Source organism: Meles meles, chromosome 4 (assembly GCF_922984935.1).
Source record: "Meles meles chromosome 4, mMelMel3.1 paternal haplotype, whole genome shotgun sequence".
NCBI classification, from domain to species: Eukaryota; Metazoa; Chordata; class Mammalia; order Carnivora; family Mustelidae; genus Meles; species Meles meles.
In genome coordinates, this window is record NC_060069.1 from 163006349 (window position 1) to 163028797 (window position 22449).

General features: G+C 65.2%; 2 protein-coding genes across 3 annotated transcripts in view; one reads left to right on the top strand and one right to left on the bottom strand.

Moving 5' to 3' along the window:
• The first annotated feature begins 763 nt into the window (after positions 1-763).
• LRRC3 (leucine rich repeat containing 3) lies at positions 764-9907 on the top strand. 2 transcript variants are annotated; one of them, XM_046003537.1, is made up of 4 exons: positions 764-924; positions 1591-3057; positions 3352-3532; positions 9170-9907. In XM_046003537.1, exon 2 carries the CDS (start codon positions 1754-1756, stop codon positions 2525-2527), a length of 774 nt encoding a protein of 257 aa, XP_045859493.1. In that variant the 5' UTR covers positions 764-924; positions 1591-1753; the 3' UTR covers positions 2528-3057; positions 3352-3532; positions 9170-9907. The 2 variants fall into 2 exon arrangements, with proteins under 2 accessions (XP_045859493.1, XP_045859494.1); XM_046003538.1 differs by lacking the exon at positions 9170-9907 and having other exon boundaries at positions 3357-3491.
• Positions 9908-15513: 5606 nt separating this feature from the next.
• Positions 15514-22449, bottom strand: part of TSPEAR (thrombospondin type laminin G domain and EAR repeats) — a 67946-nt gene continuing 61010 nt past the window's right edge. Inside the window, exons 10-12 of the mRNA XM_046003721.1 lie at positions 20081-20268; positions 18199-18300; positions 15514-15758 (exon numbers count right to left, since the gene is read on the bottom strand). Coding sequence (XP_045859677.1) covers positions 15605-15758; positions 18199-18300; positions 20081-20268 — 444 coding nt within the window. The 3' untranslated portion in view covers positions 15514-15604. The remainder of the gene's footprint in view (positions 15759-18198; positions 18301-20080; positions 20269-22449) is intronic.

A 22449-nucleotide genomic window follows, 5' to 3' on the forward strand; every position in this document is an offset into this window, starting at 1 on the left:
GTGGTCAGCCGAGACGCGCAGGCACAGACCCTCGCACAGCGCGTCCGGCCGCGTCGCGCCCCGGGGCAGGTGCGGACCGACAGCGAAGCGGGACAGGACCGGACTCCGGACCTGCGAGCCGGGCGCAGTGACCCGCAGTGACCCGAGCCGCGCTCGCCTGGTCCGGGGCTGCTGGAAGGGGCCCCCGCCTGCGGCTGACCGCGGTGCCGGCCTTCGGGCGCACGGATGTCGGACGCGGCCAACGTCAGCGGGGCTTTGGGGTCACCACACCACGCGGCTCCCTGAAACCCCGAAGACGGCTCTGGCCCCGCTGAAACGCGAGAGGCCCGTCACTCCCTCCCCGCAGCGGCGGTCGGCGCCGGACGCAGCCCCGCGCCCCAACCGCACCCACCAGCCCGGGCCGGCCAGGGCAGCGGACCGCGGGGAGGCTCCGCCCCCAGCCCTTGCCGGAGGCGCACGGGCAGGGGCGGGGTCTGTGGCCGCACGGCCCGCCCTCAGCCCCGCCCACAGCCCCTGTGATCTCCACCCCGGTCCCCACCCCGCTCCCGTCCCACAGACCCCACACTTCCCCCCGGCCCCGCCCCAGGCCCGGCCCCGGGTCTTCCCGCACCGTCCTGGCCACGCCCATCCCAGACCCCGCCCACTCCCCCCGCTCCACCGCTTCAGGCCCCGCCCCATCTTGCCTCACAGCTCCGCCTCGCGCCGCGCCCCGTCCCAGATTCCGCCTCAAGCCCCGCCCCGCCCTCGCAGCCCCGCCCCCGGGCCCCGCCCCCGCCCCGCGGAGCCGCAGGCGGAGCCGCGTGTGTCCCGAGCGGCCGCCGCGGTGGGCTCAGGCCCGGGGTCGCCTCCGCTGGGGTGTGGCTCCGGTCGGGCTCCGAGTGCCGGGAGCCCCGCGCACAGCGGCCTCCGGACGCGACCGCGCAGGTAAAGCTCCCGCCGCGCCCACCCGCCGCCCGGGTCGCGGGGTCGCGGGGTCGCGGGGTCTGGGGTCTGGGGTCTGGGGTCTCGGCCCCGCCCTGCAGGCCCCGCGCGCGGCGCCGCCACTCCACGCCCCAGCGCGGCCGCGCGCCCACGGCTTGGCTCTTCTCCTTTCCCTTCCTGCTCCGGCACAACCGAGAGGCTGGGCGCCGCCCCCGGCCGCGTGCTCGCCCCCGCGGTGACAAAGAAGGGCTCAGGGTGCCGGCGGGGCAAGCGCAGGTCCCCGACAGCCGCCGCCCCGGCCACCGCCGCCCGCCCGGCCCCGAGCGCGCCCCGCGGGTCTGCGGGTCCCGCAGCCCGCGCCCCGGAGAACCCTGCGGCCTCTTCCGATTCCGGCCCGGGGCTCGAGCGGCGGCCCCTGGCCCGGGCCGGCGGCCCCTGCTCCCCTAGGTGTGCCCTGGGTGTGTCCAGCGTTCCTGGACCCAGCCGGCGGTCAGCGCGCCGGCCCCTGCTCCTCTGGGAGGCCTTGGGAATCTCTGGAAATAAGTTAGAGACCCCCCAACCCGCTGGCCAGACGCCTCAGGGTGCCCGTGACCCCCCCCCAAGTCAGAGTGTGCCCTGGGGCTCCCTGCGGGACCGCGGCCGGCGATGCTGATGGCCGCTCTCTTTTAGAGCCAGAGAACACGGAGAACACCGCTTTCCCTCCTGTGGACCGGGGGAGTGTTGATGCCTGCCCGACGGTCACCTGCACAGTGGGGCTGCGGGAGTGAGCAGGAACGCAGGTCTGCAGCCCCCAGAGGGAGGAGCCTGCCCTCTGGCCGCAGGTGTGGTCGGCATGGGCCCCGTGGGCAAGCAGAGCCCCTCATCTCTGCCGGCCCCCGCGGGAGGGTCCTGCCTCATCCTCCTGTTCTGCCTGCGCCTGGGCGCGTCCTGCCCGCAGAGCTGCCAGTGCCCCGAGCACGCGGGGGCCGTGGCCGTCCACTGCAGCGCGAGGGGCCTGCAGGAGGTCCCCAAGGACATCCCCGCCAACGCCGTGCTCCTGAAGCTTGATGCCAACCAGCTCAGCCACGTCCCCAACGGAGCCTTCCAGCACCTGCACCAGCTGAGGGAGCTGGACTTGTCCCAGAACATCATCGAGACCATCGGCCCCGCCGCCTTCTCGGGCCTGGCCGGGGGCCTGCGGCTGCTGGACCTGTCCCGTAACCGCATCCGCAGGATTCCCAAGGACGCCCTGGGCAAGCTCAGCGCCAAGATCCGCCTTTCCCACAACCCCCTGCACTGCGAGTGTGCCCTGCAGGAGGCCCTGTGGGAGCTCAAGCTGGACCCCGAGTCCGTGGACGAGATCGCCTGCCACACGGCCGCGCAGGAGGAGTTCGTGGGGCAGCCGCTGATCCAGGCTCTGGACTCCGGGGTCAGCTTCTGCAGCACCCACCGCAGGACCACGGACGTGGCCATGCTGGTCACCATGTTCGGCTGGTTCGCCATGGTGACCACCTACGTCGTGTACTATGTGCGCCAGAACCAGGAGGACGCCAGGCGGCACCTGGAGTACCTGAAGTCCCTGCCCAGCGCCCCCGTGTCCAAGGACCCCACCGGTCCCGCGCCCTAGTGCCCGCTGGACAAAGCAGAGCAGCAGCCACCTGTCCCCCGTCACTTCCGTAGCAGGTGACGGCTGACCCACGCTTTTTGGGCCCCGAGCGGTGGGTCCTCACAGCCCCCCCCCACAGAGCCCTCCCCTGTATTGCACTGAAGTCACCGCGCCCCACGGCAAGTCCAAAACGTGACCATCGGGGCCTTGCACGGGCCAGGAAGCCAGAGCTCGGAGAAGCGGCGTTGCCCACAGCCACAGTCAGGCAGTGACCCCGTAGGGACTTGAAACCAGGCCGTCTGTCGATGACATTCCACGTCCCTTGCGCTCTGCTGGCCTCATCCGTGTGGCGCCTGGAGGGTGTGAATTGCACTCTGAGAAGCAAGGCTCCGGTCCACGCGCGTGAGGTCAGCCCGCAGACGGCGGGGTGTAGACTCGTCTGCGGAAGGCAGGGCTGACTTAGCTTGTCCCCCGGGTAGTACTTCCGGAACGCATGTGACCGCAGAACTCTTTCTGGAGCAGAGTAGTAGAGACCAGGTCTTTCTCGAGAGGTAAGTGCAAAGAGCAGTTCGAACTAACCTTTGAACAACTTTGTTTGTTCTCAGAGTGTTGCCAAGAGGAACACGTGTGCCGAGATTCCAGCCCGGGGAGGGGGGCTCCCAAACCAAGGAAACCACGGATAGAGACCTGAGAAGGGTCCAGAGTGGGTCTCCGGGGAGGGAGGGGGTGTCCCTGCTCCGAGTGCCGCCGCTGTCTGTGCCTGGTCTGGGGGGAGGCCTGTCGTCCTGGGTCTGGAGCGTGCCTCCCCCTGTACTCACGGACTCGGAAAGCTGCTGCTTCTCCAGGACAGGAGGACAGCTGTTCGGCGTGTCCGGGCCGGTCAGCGGGACGCTGCCTTTCCTCCAGCAACGGGAAGTCTCTGCCTAGCTCCCTGCCCGCCTCCTCGCCTCCGTCCGTCTTCGCCTCGGCCGCCGGGAGCCTCAGAGCTAACTCACACTCCCTCCGCCGTGCCCCGTGACGCTCAGGGTACGTGTTACCTGCGCTGACGTAACGTGACCCGTCTTTTAGTTTCATTTTTTGATGTCTTTTGTAAGAGCACTTATTTTTAAATTGCTTCAGGTATGTGGGGGTAGCGCAAATCGGGATAAATTGCTTATGAACTGAAGGTATGTGCAGGTTCTGAGCCTCATGAAGCAGGTGCTTCGAAGGAATCACAAGAGAGGGTGGTTTGCACCCGGAGAGCGTCCCGTGACCTCAAGCGGGTCTTGAACGCGGATCCCATGGTGCCACGATCCAGAGATCCAGACCGCACGGCTGACGCCCAGAAGGCCCATCCACGCGAGGTCCTGGTTTTTCCAGTGATGCCCCCAAATGCCTCCCACAGGCTAGCACCCTGCTTCTGCGCCCACCCCCCAAGCCGGGGGTGCAGGGATGGAAGGCGGGGCCTTAGCTCTGGGGTGGGGGCACCTGTCCCGCTGCCTGGAAGCTCGCCATTTCCTCTGACGCCGGAATCAGCCCAGAGCCTGGGTTCCACCCCAATACGGGTTCTTCGTGGTGGGCGGGTATATGGGGAGTGGGGTGGCTCTGCGCCTTTCTGAGGACCCCGGACACACCAGGGCTGCGGGGCCCTCCTGGCCTTTCTGGGATCATCCTTCATGGGGAGGCATCCAGAGCGGACACCTCCCTCCAGGGAACCCCAGCAGGTCCCTAAACTCCAGGACCACGGAGCTCCTTCCTGCTCGTGGGAGCTCACAGCCCTGGTACGGGGGAGCCCTCTGCTCTCTCCCCTTTTCCCCTCCCTTTCTCTCCCCTTGAGGGACGCCTCAGGACAACACCCCAGCCGGGCCCAGCCCCTTCCTCACTGCCGTGTGTGGGCGCATATCCCTGGATGCCCTCGCGGGCCCTACAGCCGCCTCAGCCCGCACCCCGCCTGAAAGCTGTAGAGACTGGGGGGGCGGCCAAGCTGGCCTCGTTGACAGAATCAGTGTTGACGTGTCAGGTACAGGACAAAGGGGGTTCCCGTCTGTCGGGGTGGGGGGGTCACAGCCCTATGGGACACGGGTGGCCCCTGACTCTCACTGTGACCCGAATGGGGACTCTCAGAGCACTTTATACAGACACGCGGCCTGGGCTGCTGATGCCCTGGCCATGGGAGGTAACGCTTCACAGGTCAGGGGTCAGGGCAGCGTGACTTTGGGGCTTCCCATGGGGCAGAGAGCTGGAACAGCCACCCCTGCTTGGGGGTGACAGGGCCTCCCTTCCTTCCCATGGGGGTTGGTGGTGGCACTCTGGCTTCGAGGGAGACCTCAGGGCTGGGGGGAGGGGAAGAGGGCCGGGGAGGGGCTGGTGGAACCCGGTGGGGGCCTGGTCGCCCAGCCCAGCTGGTCTGGTTGGGCTGCTCCCTCGGTCCCCAGTCTTTCCACCGGTGCTCCTGGTATCAAGAGCCCCAACCCTGACCCTGACCCTAGGAGGGTGCCTCCTGGCACCCCAGCCTCCCTCCTCTTTGGGTTTTGGGGTCACTCCCTCGGGTGGCCTAGCGGTAGGGATGGGCCATCCTGGCACTCAGGGGCTCTCCGTGCTGGGGTGGGGGGGGCTCCCAGCTCTGGTCCTGAAGCCCTTCCCAGGCCACTCCCGGGAGCTGCCTGCGGGCTGTAGGGGGCAGGATGGGCCCCCCAGGACGGCTGCGGGGCCAGGAACAGCCCCCGCGGACATGGAACAGCTTCCCTTGTTCACCCCGACCTACAGCCTGGGACCCAGGGGCCGCCTCCCCCCGCGGGGCTGCCAGTCCCCAGCTTGGCCTGCAGCGGGGCAGGGGGGACAGTTTTAAAGTGGACGTGGGTTTGGGGAAGCCTGGCCTGGATGTGTTTCCTAGTGGACAGAGGCTGCGCGTCGGAGATGAGGGGGTTCAGGGGTTAAAGGGAGGTCGGCCACAGGCACAGCCCGGGGCGGCTTGCATTCCCACAGGGGTCTAAGGCCTGTGTACAGGGGCTGGAGTGGGGCTGGCCCGACTGCAGAGCTCCGCCAGGGCCAGCAGAAGGCCATCGGCAAAGCCAAGCCAGGGTGCAAGGCGTGCTCTCCTGGGAGTTCTGAGGGGCACAGCGGGGCCCTGGCCATGGGCACTGGGAGCCCCTCGGTGTAGCATGCACTGGCCCTGCCCCGCTGGGTGGCTCCCGGGACTCCAGCAGCATGCTCCCCACGACGCATGTACGCGAGGCTTTGATCCTGGACGGGTCCCCTGGGGAGGAGGCGGGGCTGCTCCGGCCGTGTCCCTGGCAGAGATGGAACGTTCTGGAGTGGGGGGAGCTCCTGGCGCGAGCAGGAGCCTGGCATGGTTTCTGGGGCCATCTTTCCGCAAGCTGGGTCTCCAGTCTGACCCGCTGTCCTCCCCACTGCCCCTGAGCTCTCAGTAAACCTCGTTGTGCTTAAGTTCTCTGGAGTGGACTCTGTTATCGCTCCCCCGTGGCCCGCCCGACCCAGATCCCCTCCCCCACCCGCTTCACGGCCCAACTCGCCACCTCGCAGAGCGGCCACACCCGTCAGACCCGGGAGCCCACGCGTGGAGGAGCCCTGTCGGCAGGCGGCTGCGGTGGGCCTGGGACCGGCTCGTACGGGCTCGATCCAGTCCTGGCGGCCAGTAGGTAAACCTGGGGGGGTGGAGAGGAGCCGCTTGACACCCTGATGGCCGGGGAGGTCGCTCACGGCCATCGGTAGCCGGACTCCCCTCGCCGGCCCCAGGACACTGCGCCAGGGCGCCGCGCTCCGCTGCTGGCGGAGGGCTTTCCGTCCAGCCGCGCCCGGGCTGGTGCGAGGGTCACCTGAGGTCACCGCAGTCGGTGGTAAATCTGTGACCCCAACAGCCTGTCCACCCCAGGCCCTGCCTGTGCCCGCCCACCTTCTGCCCTGGGCTGCCCAGGCCAGGTCTCGTGTTCTGGGCCCTACCTCCTGCTCTCTGCGCTGGCCCTGCCCCATAGCTCCTGGAGAGGGGGTTGGGGGAGTCTCTCTGCCGCCCGCAGGAACTGCCCCTGCCCTGCGCCCTGCCATTCCCGAAGAGCTCCCTGGTGCAAGAACCAGCGCTCTGTCCCGGTCAGTGCGGTTCTCCCTGCGGGAATGGTGCCTTTTTTTTTTTCACGTAGAAACTCGTTTTTCTGTAGTTTTACCTTTTCTAGAAGTTTCGTGTAAGTGGAATCCTTTGAACACAAAACTATTATCGCACCGAGAAATTACTGCCGCTCTCCAATGGCATTCAGCGGCCACACGTGCCTGACCGTCTAAGTTTTGGGGTTGGTTTGGGTCGGGCGCTCCATCAAGGACGGACAGCGCACCCGCCTGGCCCGGGCCGCTGGGCTCGTTGCACAGAAGGCTCCTCACCCGCCGCCTTCCCCCCCACCTCATCCCCACAGTTCCGTGGCCGTCCCGGGACCTGCCCCCATGTCTGCACTTTGCTGGGTGTCCTGCGGTGGCGTTAATTTGCTCCTCTGTCCCCCGTTCCTAGGAACCTGGTGGTTCTGTTTGCTTTTCCTGGCAAGGCCACGCCGGGGGAGGTGGTGTTCCTCCCGCGCGGGTGTGGCGTTAGCCGCCTCCACGATCAACGCCGAGGGTGGCTAACGTCCTGGGGCCACTGCCCACCGATTCTCAGCTCTGTGGTTCCTTCCCCATCTGTCAGCCGCGGCAGCCTCCCGTCACCCACTGGCTCTCGGGTGGCCGTGTTGTGTAGCAATGACAGCGTGAAAGTGCGGTTCCTTCTCAGTTTTCAAAGCAAAGCGCCGGTTCCTCAAAATGATCAGTAGTTTGGAAAGCCTCGTGATGCATGAGTTTCAACACACAGACTGGGTTTCGAACCGCTTGGCTTCCTTTCCTGGGTGAAGCTCGAATCAGCCGCCGGGCAGGCGGGACCCTCCCCATGTGGGCCAGTCTGGTGGGCTGCCCCCAGCCGGGACGGCGAGTGCTCGCCCCGCACCTCCCCCGTCCCACCCTGGGCTCAGCCGCTGCTCGGGTCATTTCTGCGTGGAAACGTTGCTAGACCCCTGTGCCCAGCGGGTCCTTGTGCCCGGGCCTGTCGGGTGGACAGAGCTGTTTGAGAGAAAGTCAGCCCTGGTTCAGACGGACGCTTCCAGCTCAAGCCGGGTGGCAAGGTCGCCCTCAATGCCTGACCCTGTGCCCCGCCCCAGCGAGCCTGCTCTGCCTTCCCCTCCTCTCCCCTCCTCGTGCAGCCACAGAGATGGCCTGCGAGGATGGAAGACGGGGCCAGGAGCTGAGGAGAGCCCGAGGGGACGCAGGCGCCTCGGGGAGCTGGAGAGGGGAAGGGGCAGACCCCCCCCCCCCCCCCCGCCGGAACCTCCAGGAGGAACCGTTCCTGCCCGCCCGGTGTTTAGCCCCGTGGAGCCCGTTCCGGACTTCTGGCCTCCAGAACTGCATCGTCTAGGCGAGTAGGTGGGGGGCACTTTGTAGAGCAGACTGGGCATGGACACAGCCCTCACTTTGAGAGGGGCCGGCGTGGCCAGAGCAGATGGCCGCCTGTGCCCGGTGGCCGCCCTACTCGCCATCTCCCCCTGGGAGTTCTCGGGGCCGGTGTGCCCTTCAGCCTGTGGCCAGGTGACCCCGGGAGCTCACGTCACCTGTTGGCCTCACTCCCTTTCCAGAGGAAGGGCCCCCAGGGAGCAGGCGGGTGGCCCCACAGACACCACACACACGACCTCACGTGTGCACCCCACGACGCAGGCACACGACGCAAACACGTTCACACACACAGTCCTACACTGCCACGTGCACGCACTCAGCTCCCTACACACACACGCCAGGCAAACACTCAGGGCGTGGTTGCACGCACAGTCCCGCGGGGTCCCGCAGCCCTCTCTCACGCACTCACCCCCGACAGGTGCGCCGTTTCCCAGAGGCCCCTCTGCCTCGGGCACACAGGCTGGAGAGAAGGGGCGCCTTGCCCCCGTCTAACCTGGGGCATCTGGGCAGATGCTGGGGACTCGGTGAGCTGGGCTCGGAGTGGGGCGGGGGGCAGGGCGGGCACACTAGCAGGGACCAGGGATTTGACCCCCCTTTGGGGCAGGCCTGGGGGCGGGAGCTGAGGACCAGAGTCAGGAGGGTGCCCAGCCTTGCAGAAAGTGGGCAGGACAGGTGCAGCAGCCCTCAGGCCCCGGTGGGCCCGGCACGAGGCTGCCTGCCAGGCGGGGGCAGCAGCGGCACGGGCACCGGCCAGCCTGCTCCCCAGCACGCCCCGCGGATTCTCCCAGGGGCCCCGCGCGGCCGAGAGCATTTCCATTTTCAGCCGGGAAACTGAGACTCCCAGGTCTGGAGGAGACCAGTGCCCAACTCGGGAGCCGCCGGGCGGGGGCCAGGCTGCGCAGGAATCTGGGCCTGGATCTGGGCCTGCCCGGGCCTGGAACTTCTCACTTGGGAGGCTGTCCACACAGAGGGGGGCCTGGGTTTCCCCTGGGGTCAAAGCACGGCGCGGGGGGAGCGGCGAGGAGAGCAGCGCCCCATCCAGGGGCCCAGCGAGGCCGGCATGCGGGGTGGCCGGAGGGAGCGCCCAGCCAGCCCCGGGGCTGGTGAGGAGGCTCAGGGAGCCCCACTGCCCCCCCTCCTCACCCTGCCCCCTCCCCTCCTCACCCTCTTCCCCTCCTTTCCTCACCCTGCCCCCTCCTAAAACAGATGCTTTCGTCAGGACAGCGAGGAGGACACCGGGCGTCTCTGAGCAGCGGTCGTCTCGGTGCTGGACTTCCCTGAGGGCCAGTTGTCCGAGCCCGTGTGGGGGGTGAGTCCCCCTGGCAGAGCTCTGAGGTGCTGCGCTGGCCAGGCCCCACGGGGCGTCCCTCCACCCACACGGGAGCTGCAACGGCCCCCTTGCGGGGGGGCACACACTGTCCGTCTCTCCTGAGCCCTCAGCCCTCCCGCGGCCTCATGCTCAGCCCGCAGCCCCTCTGCACCCACTGCGGGCCCCAGCCAGGGCGGGCCGAGCTTGGCCGGGGGCCGGGCCCTGCTGTGTCTGCGGGTTAGCGGTGTTGACCAGCGGGCGGCCGTGCGTGCCGTCGGCCCGAGCCAGGTCCCCACCAGCCTACCCTGCTCTGGGGTCTCTCCGGAGTCGGTCGCTGGAACCGCTGGGGCGAGGGCTGGGAACGGACGCCAGACCTCCTGTCCTTGCCCTGGACCGAGAATCAGAGCCCAGCGGTCGATGTCATAATAATTAGGACACTGAGCCTGAGTTTTCCAAGCCAGTAGCTCGCGTCGCCAACAGACAGGAACCACTCTGCTGAGTTTTAGCAGTGCGGCAGCCAGACGGACCGGGCAGATCCTGTCACCACGACGGGCCCCGGAGCACCTGCCCCTGGGACGCCCACGGTGACCTGGGCTGTAACTCCCCAGAATTCAAGCCTGTTTTCCTCTGCTGGGAATGTTTGCTCACGCCCTTTGCTCTGGTTCTCGCTGGGCCTCGCGTGGGCACTGGCGTGTGAGCTCCCTCCAGGCCTCGGGGAGCGAGTCAAGCCCCGCGTGGACCAGCGGGCTGGTATTTCAACTGCACGGTTCGGTATTTTTAGAAAGCGCAACATTACCTATTTGACAAATACGTACTCGTCCCTTTTCACTTACTGCCATTGTGTTTACGTCTAGAAAGTTTCCATCCAAATAGAAAACAATCTTCTGGAGTTTTTATTTCTGACATCTGTAACTTTAATGTTTCCGAATTTGTGCCAAGACCAAATCGAATTGGTCTAGTATAACTTAGTACATTCCAGAACGTTCTGTGGATCACCCATTCACCCTCACAAGTGGTAGCTTTGGGACCTGGTCGCGGCGCACGACACCCCGCAGTGACTTGGGAAACCGAGGCGGTGCTAGATGTCATGGGAGGGTCCGTCCAGATCCTGACTCACCTCCCAGAGCCTGACTTGGGGTTTCCTCAGACTTCATCTCTAAGGGGTTGGGACGGTTCCAACCGGGCTCTGTCTGCGCATGGGCGACCGTCCGTCTCTGCGTATGTCATGCTCTGTTGGGTGAGACCTCGAGGGTCCTGACTGGACACAGCCCTGCCCCTCCCCCTGCACGGGAGCCCTCTCGGGGGACACACCGGGGTCTGGGACCCAGGCAGAGGGGTCTCAGCTGTTCGTACAGTGGAAGTGGGGAGGGATCAAAGCCCCAGGGAGTGCTGTGCCCTCAAAGATGAAGCCCCAGAACCTGTCACTATGTTAGGTCCCACAGCAAGGTGGGGTTCGGGTTGCTGGCCAGGGGCCTTGGGAAAGGGACACTATCCTCTGTCGTCCAGATGGGCCTCGCGATGGTTGCCGGTGGAAGGGGGAGGCAGAAGAAAGTGATCCGGGCAGAGGGCGGCGAGCCCCCGCTGCTGGCCGTGAAGGCGGAGGAGGAGCCCCGCATGACGAAAGCAGGCGGCTTCTAGAAGCTGGAGGAGACAGGAAGGGTCTCCCTGGGGCCCCCAGAGGAGTGACGCTGCCGCCCACCCCTTGACCTTGGCCTCTAAGACCCAGCTGGGCCCTCTGAGCCCCGGCGCTGAATAATAATAATACATTCTTGTTGCTTTAGGCCACTAGTGTGTGACCGTTAGCGACAGTGGCCACAGGAGGCCACCACGGGGCCAGCCCGCTGTTCCGTGGACGTAGCAGGCAGTGCCTGTCTTTCTGGCACTCTGCTGTCCTCCCTCCATGGAAGCCGACAAGCTGGGCTTCAGCCCTTGTACGCACTTCCGGGCCAACTGAACCTGTGAAATTCTCTCACTGTTTCCACCAGGTTCCCACTGACCCCTCATGTTTTTTCCCGGGCAAAGGGCAGACTGCCTGGGCTCTGGGTACACGGCGACACGGGAGTCCCCGCCGGCCGCCAGGCTGAGCGCTCTCTCTGTTATCACGGGAACGAAAGACTTGAAAACGGCCTGGCCTTTGGAGAGCGGCTGGTGAGAAAGCTCTGCCCCTGGGCGCGCGGTTCCAGAAGTGACACCAGGTGCCATGCACGGGGCTCCGAGATGTCTGCTGCAGCCCCGGTGGGGAAACCACCCAGAGGCCGGTCGGATGGAGAACAGATACACGAGGGCCGGACTTGTCATAGGAGGGAATAAAGCAACCACAGTGAGCTGTAAAATCAGCAGTAGGAGGGCACTGGGGGGCTCCGTTGGGGAAGCGTCTGCCTTCGGCTCCGGTCAGGGTCCCGGGGTCCTAGGATCGAGTTCCGCGTCGGGCTCCCTGCTCGGCGGGAGCTTGCTTCTCCCTCTCCCTCTCCTCCTGTGCACTCTCTCTCCCCAATAAATAGGTAAAATCTTTAACGAAGTAAAATCAAGTTAGCAGTAAGAACAAAGATGTCACAACACGGACGAGTGTCCAGCTGAGGACAGAGAGCCGGGGGCCCCGGGGAGCCTGCGCCGCGGGGACCGCTCGGAGCCCGTAGTGAATGGGCCCCACACACCCACGGGCAGAGCTAGACACGAAGGAGCAAACCCGCGTGTTCCGAACCTCTCTGACTTCTGTGGTGAAGTGCCAGCAGGTGAGAGAGACGGTGTCCTGGGTGCGGTGGAGGTTCGGGCGGGGCTTCTGTTGACCTGAGTCGGGGAGGGCCTCTCGCAGGGGCCGGGTGAGGGAGAGCTGAGACAGGGACGGGACAATGCCAGCCTGGAGGGGAGCAGGCGAATGACCCGGGGGCAGGGAGGCGGGGCAGCCTGCGGGACCAGGTGGGGCCGGAGGAGAGGGGGAGACGGCGGGGTCCTGTGGGGCCTTGAGGCTCACCCTGAGGAATCCGGGTTTTAACCCCAGGAGAGTTTAGTGGTGGCTGGGCTGTGTGGTCATGTGCGTGTCCCCAGGCCCGGCAGGACAGCGGGCACATAGTGGGCCCTCAGTGCGAGCAGACGGCCGTCGCCACCCAGGCCGTCAGCCAGCAGCGGAGCCAGGCCCCGGGGTCTGCCCAAGACACAGCCCTTGGCTAGGAGGGACCGGAAGACTGTGCACACCTGTGTGTCTGTGTGTGTGCAGGCGTGGGGCATGCGTTCTTGTGCACATGTGAGCGTGTGTACGTCTGCGGGTGTGTGCGTGTGTGTGCGTAGGTGTGTGTGAGTGGGTGTGTGGAGCTGTGTGAGAGATGGGAGCTGGTGAAAGTGTGTACACGTGTGCGTGGGCACGCCTGAGCGAGTGTGTGTATGGGAGGTGTGCGTGTGTCTGTGGGTATGTCTGTAAGTGTGTGTTCAAGGGGTGCCCTTGTGTACGGGTGTGGGAGGCGTGTGCATGCGTGTGCGTGTGTGTGCATGAACGGGTGTGTTTATAGGTATGTGTGTCTGTGCGTGTGTGTGGCAGACGCTGGGGTCCGTGTTGGTGGTGGGGAGTCAAGAGGCGTCTGGAAGAGGAGCCCATCGCGCTGGGAGCGATGACCGTGGTGGACGAGGCACGTGGCCCGCAGCCCTCCCCTTCCCGACCTGACGGACTGTGAGGTCAGTCCCCTCCTGGCCAGACCGGTGGGACTGGTCGTGCTGAGCCTTGTTCCGGGGGGAGCCTGGGCCTGAGCAGGACCTGGAGAAGCTGCCACGGACAGGATTTCTCCAGGAAAGCCCGACTTCAAGACACGACCTTCTTTATCCCAGTGAAGACCCTTGGAGAGAATCCCGTGGCTTCACCGACGGTGTCCGCCCGGCAAACCCCGGAACGCCGCCCAGAGGAAGCAGCGTGGCTGCCCACGTGACAAGCTCGTGGCCCCACAGGTCACACGCAGATTCACGCGGAGCCGCCCGCCGCCCGGCAAACCTTCATCAACTGGACAGAAACCAGAGCACTCACTGGAGAAGATGTAAATATTTTAACGTTCTGCCCGTTTCCCCTCTTGTTTGCGTTCGTAACTTAAACAAACCTGGACTCACGCGGGAGCACAGGGATCCGACACCGGGCCAAGGACGCCGCGGCGCTGTTCGCTGGCAGAGCCCTGGGCGGGGACGCGGTCGCTCCCGCTGCGTGTGCTGCTGCGTCCCCGGCCGCCTTCCTCCCTGGGGGGCCGCCCTCCGGCCCCGGCCCCCGCCCCCTGGCGAGCCCCACGCCACAGCGACACCCGCCGGGCCGAGAGGAAGCTGGCTCACGTCTGTCCGGGTCTCTCCAGGGAGAGGGAAGTTGTGGGACGGCGCCAGCAGGCCCTTCCCCCACGGGTAAACCGAGGCTGGGTGACTGGGTCGTGGCACGTGGAACCAAACCCGAGGCGTCCTGGCTCCTGAGCGCTGTGTCCGTCAGCCCACTGTGCCGCCGGGCTCTGCAGAACATCGGCCCCGATGGGACGGGGCGGGAGGGACAAGGGCCTTGGCACAAGGACAAGGCGCAGAGGGTCTCGGAGGCTGTGATGGCTGCTGGCCTGGGGGACGCTGGGCAGGGCCGAAGGTGCAGCTCCCGTCTGGGGAATCCCCCTTCTCAGGAAGCCTGCTCTGTCCTTCCGACCCTGCCTCCCCCTGACTGGGGCGGGGGCTGCTTTGCGGCCAGCCCTCTGCTTTACCCGCGGTCCTCCGAGTGGGTTAGCGTCACCCCGAAGCACCCTCTGAGTCGACACACAGAGTCATCGCAGGGCGGCTGCCCTGGCCCGTCATTGCCCCTGATTTTCTTCCTTGTGTCAAATCTCAGAAAAATCAGAGCCGCCCCCAGCAGACCCTAAGAGGGGCTCGTCCGCCACCACCGCTCCGCGGGGCGCAGACAGAGGGAGCGACCGAAGCCGGACACCCACCGCGATCTGAACTTCCCGCAAAGCACAGACGTGCTCTACGGCCCGCTGCCCCGGACCTGTGGACCCACGGCCATCACCACGGCCACGTGGCCCAGACACCCTGGGGCCCCAGGACACCCCCCACCCCGCCCTTGCTGTTCTCCCTGGGAAGGGTCAGCCCCCAGTCCTCGCGGAGGCACGTGGCCGCGTATGGGCCCGAAGGGGCTCTAGAAACCCAGCTTCTGGAAATGAGGGCTCAGGTCTCCTGCAGTCCCCGTCTGGCCCAGCCTGAGATGCTGCAGACCCCTCTTTCCTTCCTGGGAGTGGGGACGCGCCCTCAGGTCTCACACGGACGTGGTCCGGGGAGCCAGACTCCGGCCGGCTGGAGTGGCACCATGTGCCTTGCTCTGGGATCCTCGGCGAAGATCACTGAGAATTTCAAGACGGAAGTGACGGAGCATTGAACCGAGTGTGGGCCCCTGAGCAGCCTGGCCCCGTGTCCCCTCCCAGGCCTTCGCTCTCCCAGAGTTGGTGGTCGTGGGTAATGGAGCAGGCCTGGCTCGACCCCACCCCTGCTCTCCCGGCCGTGTGCGGACTCCCTGGACTCCACGGGGCTCCCCAGCAGAGCTTCTGGCAAGCAGCTCTGATTTCCATCCAGGAGGCCTGCCTGGTGGTGGTGGTGCCTCCCCGCCCTCCCCGGTTCCCAGAGCAGAGGCCCTGCTGGCTGTAGGGCTGGGGCAGCAGACATGGGGGAGCTGAGTGAGTGCTGGCCCCGAGGCGGCCCTCCAGGTCCAGCCTGCATGCCCACGAGGCCAGCCGTGGTGACCAGGGAGCCAGCGGCGTGCACAGAACCGCGGGCCCCAGGGACGGGCCCTGTCCCCCACGGGTGGGACACCTGACCCGCACCCCTTGCCGTTCCTTGCCTCAACCTACCCCCACTGCCTTCCTGGGGAAACTGAGGCCAGAGGCACCAGCTCCCTGTAGAGGACAGGTGCCCTCCAGCGGGGCGACTAGAGCTTCAGGGTCACACCCCACCGCGGTGGCGGGCGCGTCCTGCCCCGTGACCTGTCCACGAAGAGCTGTCCCCCCGGACACACGCAGACACTGCCACGCTTTGGGTAGAAGCACCATAAATATATTTCTGTGTAGATAGGACACGATAAATAGTTGGTAGAAAACGACATCCGCAAGGAGCCCGCTCCGCCAGGGCTGGCCAGGGCCGCGGACGGGGGCCCCGCGGGCGCTGAGGTAAGGTCTGGTGGGAACTTTCCTCTCAAAGAGAAATCCCCGCGACCCACCTGCCAGCCGCCTGGTCCGACGCTGCGGTGCCCAGGGCAGGGGGTGGGCGGCTGTCCCCACTGGGTGTGGGCTGGGGACAGGGACCACGGGCTTCCCCAGGCCTCTGGGGGGTGCAGGGGGCCGTCAGCCCGTCCTCAGCTTCAGGACGCGGGAGCGCGGTTCCTTGGCGCTGGAGTAGACGAGGTAGGAGCCGGCCGCCGTGCGGAACGCCTCCCAGTCCCTGCAGCCGAAGGTCGGGAGGCTGTGCACGGCCACGAAGCCCTCGTAGCCCTGCCACCTGCGGAGACACAGCGTCAGCCTCCCCCCTGCACACCACCCTCGCAGCCCTGCCTCCTGCGGGAGACACAACACCAGCCTCACCCCTGCAGGTACCCTCAGAGCCCTGCCACCTGCGGAGACACAGCGTCAGCCTCCCCCCTACAGGTGTTGCCCTCCCTAGGCCTGCACCTGCCCCTCCAGCCCCGGGTGTCCCTGGGCTGTGCCATCTCCCTGTGCCATATTCAGCCTACGAGGAGGGAAACCGAGGCCCGGAAGGGGCCCCCTACCCTGTCCAACACCCCGTAGCTCCTCATGTCCAGCCTGGGCCCTGCCAGCCCAGAGTGCCCGCAGACACCCCTGTGGGCGGGGGACGTGGACGGGATCCTGGCCGTGCAGGAGGTGGGTTGTTGGGGCTGAGCTGGGACCTCGCCCTCCTGCTGGGGCCGGTGTGACCGTGAGCGTGCCCCCCACGCACGCCTGTCACCACACAGGCGTGGAGCCCCTCTGTTTTCAAAGGACGTAGCAGCTCCTGGCACAGCACCGCGGGACCCGGCCCTGACCCTGACCCCATCCGTCGGGCCACCGCAGAGTCAGGGGTTCTGGGCTCTGCCCCAACAAGGATCCGCGGGCAGGTGGAGTCCCCAGGGCAGGGCACTGGGGTCATGCGCAGGAGGGTTTTCATCTGGATACTCGTGCGGGTGACATCGCAGGGAGGCCAGGCGGCTCCTGTCCCCATGGCCCTGGGCGCCGCCCGCCAGCCCCTCCGGCTCACACGCAATCTGCATTTTCTTCCCGTCATTCCCACGCATGTCCTTGTCCCTGATCCAAATTAACACGGTCTTTTACCAACTTTTCTTTGATTCTGACTGCGATGCTTCTTCCGCAGAAACCTCGAAGGCTGGTGAGTCGCCCCGGCGGCCTCGTGTGTGGAGGCCCCCACGGCCTCCTGAGGAACCGCGCGGCCGAAGTCGTCTAAGCATTTCCGCCAGTGTTCCGTTGTTTACGTTTTTGCGTTTGGATGTTTAATCCCCGTGAAGGTTATTTCTCTCCACGACATGAGGCAGACTACGGCTTCGCACTCCTCCAGATGGACAGGAAACTACCTACAATGGCTTTGTTAAGTAACACGTCGCGCGTTCTTGTCCCGTGGACGAGGAGCACGACCCTGGTCACGTCACGTGACTGTAAGCCGCTGGCTGTCCTCTGGGCCGTGAGCCCCCCCGCGGGCCTACTTCTGGCAGAACGGCCGGCCGCCTCCACGCTGCAGGACACTCCTTCGTGAGTCTCCTTTTTTCAGAATTTTCTGGGCCACCATCGAAATCTATTCTTCCACATGAATTTAAATCTCTTTTGTCCTCTTGAAAATTCCACTTTCTAGTAAGTCTAACGAAAATCGGTGATTTTTCTAGCAAGATACGGATGGCCCGACTATCTGGAGAGGAGGTGAAAAGACGGGTTGCACCAGTTGCCGTGGGGGAAATCAGGGAAGGAGCTCGAGAGACACCCCTGAAAAGAGCCACCCAGGCGGCCTTATCGCAGGATTTAGGCTGGTCGCAGGCAGAACGGTCAGACCCTGCTGTGTGAACTAGCCCAGCCCGCGAGTGGCGGTGCAGAGCTCGGCCTGTGTGTTTACCGAGCTACGCTCCAGGTCAGACGGGGTAACGGTAAGTCCCCACGAGAAATGCGCTATCATGGACGCGAGCACTTGAAGTCAGCCCTGTGCGCTGGTAAGACCATGGCGTCCCGAGCCACGGTGCAACACGGTTCAGGGACGCTCGCGCATCGCAGGAAAGCCCGGAGATCCTCCCTGAATCGTTATGTCGGCAGGTGGGACCGGGCCACGATGGGCCACATCAGAACCACCTGGGACACTCGGACTGCTCCTATCAGACTGCGCGCAGAGCTGCAGCCGTGGCGCCCCTGGCCGAGACTGTCCTGGGATTTCTAGCTACTTCGGCAAACCAGGGAGGAGCATAAACATTAGAAATCGGGGCAAAGCTGCTTGTACTCCCGGGTGCAATTATACCCCAAGAAACTCCACGAGACTCTTCTCAAGAAAAACTAGCAGACCGGGGATGCTAATTCAGTCGGGCGTCCGGACACGGTGGTTAGATCCTGACCCACAGCTGGAAACGGGAAGAAAAGGAGCCCAGGGGTTGTGCTCACAAAACTTGAAAGCCGCCCAGAGCGGACTGCATGCTGAGGCCCCGCCCCATGTGAGGACACGCCAACCTGTGCGGACGGGGTAAAGGGGAGTCCCGCCACCGTCCCGCACGGAGCTGCTCACAGCGTAAAACACCATGACCTCTCCCGCGACGCGGTCGGAAGGCTGTGGCTCCGGCCAGAAGCCCGAGGTGCGAGCGTGACCCACGGGCCACCTGCCCTACAAGAGAGGTGAGGCCCCAGCCCCGCAGGTAGACTCAGGGGGAGGAAGGGGGCAGCCTTTGGAGGGTCTTTACCTGTAAATAATACTGTTCACAGAGAAGGTGTTTCCATCAAAGGAGTTTGCCACCACCAGGAAGTAGTCTTCTCCCACCGAGAAGAACTCCCAGTCCAGGGCGCTGCGGAGACAGGGGGGCAGGCGTGAGCAAACCCGGGCACGGGCTCTGAGCCGGCTCTCCCAATCCCGGAGCCCAGGGGCCCCATAGCCCCCCGAGATCCGGAGCAGTCTTCCTGCGCGGTGAACTGAGTGTGTTCTGGGGAAGTATGAATCAGCTGTTTGCTTTTTAAAACATTTTTAAATTTATAAACTACAACTAACATAAACTGCGTCACCTTCACCGTTTTCCGTGGTCTGAGGACGTTAATAACTCCGTGCAACCATCACCAGCGGCCGTCTCTGGGGCTCTTGCTTTCCCAAACCCAACCTCCGTCCCCGTTAGCCCTAACGGGTTCCCTGAGCCCCGGCGGCCCCATCACTCTGCGCCTCGGAGTTCGAGTGCCCGGGGGTGGCTGGAGTCACACTGTGTTTGTCCTTTGGAGGTGGCCCATCTCCCTGAGCACGATGTCCCCCAGGTCTGTGTGTGGTGGCCTGTGTCACTGTCCCTCCTTTAAGGCCGGATGGTACCGTACTACATGGAGGGCCTGCGAGCTCATCCATTCATTCGTCCGTGGCCGGTGGGCTTGCACTGTGCTGCGGTCGAATGTGGGACGGATCTTTCACTTTAAATCGGTAGAAAGAATCGGAGAAAAGGTCCCAAGCCTGTGATCATTCCAGGGGGGCGTGCAGGACTGCCCCCCGCCCCGAGGCAGGTGTTGAGGACCCTGGCCATGAGGTCACCCATTTGGCCCGTGGCTCCTTGCCTGACACCGGTTTGGGGACTGACAGAGACATGTCCTCCTACGTTCGGAAGCTGTATTTCTTACTACAGACCCACAGGCTGCATTCTTCATTCTTCTTAGACGGGGAGGCCGAGCCCCCCGTGAGCAGCAGCGGGACTCAGCCGGACGCTGGAGGCCAGGCCAGCCTGTCCGTGTCCACTGGCTCAGAGTTGCGGCCAGTCATGACTCTGCGATTCAGCCCGTGCTGTGCTCCATGAGGCATGGCCACGGGTGGCAGATGTGGGGCACTGTGGTCATCTGTCCTCCGCCGGGTCGGGGAGAAGCGAGTGGACTCACACCATGGGTACCGTGGCTCCTACCAGACGCCAGGTTTGCTCGAGTGCGGCGGAAAGCGAGCCGTCTAGCAGTACTCCCCTGCTGGGCCCCCAGAGCAGGCGTATTTCCACTCTCTGGAGCTATGGCATTTGGTCAAATGTTCCTCAGTGGGCGGTGGACGGGGCCAACAGGATGGACCCATGAGCAGGATGGAACGTCGCTGGGCCGTGAAAAGCCGTGAAACTGAGGAACCTTGAGGACCAGACCCAGGGAGGGCGGCAGGCACCAGGGGTCACCTCCCACGTGATTCCACGTGGACGAAACGTCCAGGATCGGGAACTCCGTGGAGAAAGCAGATGGCAGGTTGCCGGGACTGGGGAGGGGGAGTGACAGCTGAATGGTAGGGGTTTCCTCTTGGGGTGATGAAAATATGCTAAAACCACCTGGTGATGGTTGCACGGATCTGCGAATTTAATAAAAACCATGGAACCGCGGCAAACAAACAAGCAAAGTGCGCGGTTGGAAAGCCGTAGGGCCAAGGTGAGAGTCTGGGCCCATAGTCACTCAGCTGCCCTGGACGAGCCCCGAGAGGCCACGGCACGGCCCCACAGACGCAGACACGCTTGCGCACCAGGAGCCGCGGCGTGCCCTGCTCCGACCGTGCTGCCGGCGAGGGCAGCGTCATCACGTAAGTGATGCGGGACCTGCCCCTGCCCCTGCCCCCCGCTCCCCGCCCGGGCGCACCTGCAGGTGGGAATCTCCTGGAACTTGACGAAGGTCTGCGCGGTGACGTTCAGTTCGTAGATGACCGAGTTGATGACGTAGGAGTCGTTGCTCACGCGCATCGCCACGTCGTAGCTGTGGCTGTTGGCGACGGCGAGGAAGACCCTCTCTCCAATGTGGAAAACCTCCCAGTCCGCGGCGCCGAACGTCTGGGCAGGGCGAGAAGGTGAAGAGAGCGCCCTCTGCAGCGTCCAGGCTGGCCCCCGGACACGGCGCGGGCACCCACGGCGCAGGCACCGGACGGGCGCGCCCCCCCCAGCTTTGCTCACGCGCCCACACCCGGAGAGATCACCTGTGCCAAGTGCTTCTTAGCCTTCCGCGTCTCCTGCTCCCCCAGCCCGTGCTGCCCGTCCTGCAAGTTCCAGCCACTAAAACACCTCTTCCGGGGAGCCCTCCCTGCTTCCTCCAGTCCCCGCGCTGACCTCCGAAGCAACCTCTAGGCACTTGTGTTTCTCACGACATGCTGTCCCAGGCCTGAGGCTTTCCGTGGGTCCGATCAACAGCCCCACCTCTGGGCCTCCGTGCCTGCTGTTCCTCCATAAGTCCCTCATCGGCCTTGAGGTTGAGGTGTGCGGGGAAATGGGGCGGGCCTGGTACGCGGATGGTGCGCTGCGTAGCCTCTGCCCAGAGCTCGCGCTGCATGAGCTGACTTGCACGGGGGCCCACGAGGAGGACCTTTCTGCCCCGTTTGTGGCCAGCGTCTCGGGGATTATGGTGCCGGTGCACAAGGAAGGACGGGGCCGGAGGAGCCCAGATGCGGGCTCTGAGCCCTGAGGAGAGAGGAATGGGAGCATTTTCCTGGGGTGACGAGGGGTCCGTGCAGGGAGGGGCCCTTTGGCAACCGCATAGGAAGACTGCAGATGCAGGGGGTCAAGCCGGAGAGGGCGAGCGTGGCTCCCCGTGGCTCCCCGTGGCTCCCCATGGCTCCCGTGGCGGGTCTGTGGTGGATGGAAGAGCCCTCGGGGAGCCTAAGCCACAGCGAGTGGTCGCCGCCGGGCTCTCGGTGCCCGTGTCAGCACAACGGGGTTCCATTGACCCCGTCTGTCCCCGTGGGCCACAGAAGCTGGCATTTGCATGGACGGACTTCCCGCTCCTGGTGCAGAACGCACTGTCCCTGCTGACCAGGCGCAGACACCGCTGAGCCCGCCTCACGTGGAGGCTCTGGACAGGGCCAAGGGCAGGCCCACCCCACAGGGGCCGTGACCCCAGAACGAAGGGAATCCTGTGCACATGGCGCGCATTTGCCTGACTCCCCCTCTGAGGACCCCTCAGTCAGGGACAGGGCCCTCGGTGGTGCAGCAGGCTGGCTGGCTGGGGGTCCCCAGGGAAGAGTCTGAGCTTCTGGAGCGGCTAGAAATGAAAGGGAAAACCTGGGAGAGGAGGGAGCCCAGAAGGGGGAGCCCCAATGTCGCCACATCGACCTCTCCGGTTTTCGGGTTCTCATCCACCTCCTGAGCTCACACCTGGGGCCGGTGTCCAGGGACTCAGGGCCAGCCATCGGGAGGCTGGAGGCTTCCGCAGAAGGCAAGAGCGATGCATAATCGAGAGAAACACTGATCGGAAACGCAGCAACAGCGCAAACACCGCCGCTGCCCATGCAGACTCCGCGTGGACTCCGGGGAGAGCCGGCGGGAAACGCACACGCAGCGAGCGTGGAAGCGGACGTTCGGCGGCGTGAAGCCCGCGGGAGCTGTAGGAGCCGTGAAAACCGCGGGAGCCGAGGCGCCGTGAAAACCACGGTTGCCGAGGCGCCGTCTCTAACAGAAACGTCGTGTCTCGATTGCTCGCTCGCGGGACGGGTGGGGAAGCGCACGAAGGGGAAAAGAGGTTCTAAGACACGGACAGAGCCCATGTCCCGCGGGACCGTGTGATGTGGTCTGGCGCCTGTGAGAGGGCAAGAGGAGGAGACAGAACATTCGGAAGCACGAGGGCTGAACCGTTTCCAGACTGGATTAAAAGCACCAACCACCGATCCAAGATCAGAGACCGGCGCAGAGTAAGTGAGAGACCCGCGCCTGGACACGCCGTGTCCTGGGAGCTGACGCAGAAGACAGGCTGAGAAGCTCGAAGGCGGCGGGAGATGACACGTCCTGGACCGCAGGGCGCGGGGACAGTGGGGCAGCGACACCAGGGACGAGGGGAGCTCGGCGTCCACGGGAAAACATCCTCCGCGTCATCGAGTGGAAACAAGGGTGGGAAGGTGAGGGTGTGCGGGCGGACGCGCAGCCCCAAGGAGTGAGCTCCCTGGAACATCTGTCACGTGCTTGGGTGCCGCCGTCCCCACACGCAAATTCGGGTTGTGCGGCCCAGCCTGCCTGCTTGTCCCCTGT

Excerpts from the sequence above, each read along its gene's own strand:
- LRRC3 (XM_046003537.1), top strand. The coding sequence starts at position 1,754 with ATGGGCCCCGTGGGCAAGCAGAGCCCCTCATCTCTGCCGGCCCCCGCG.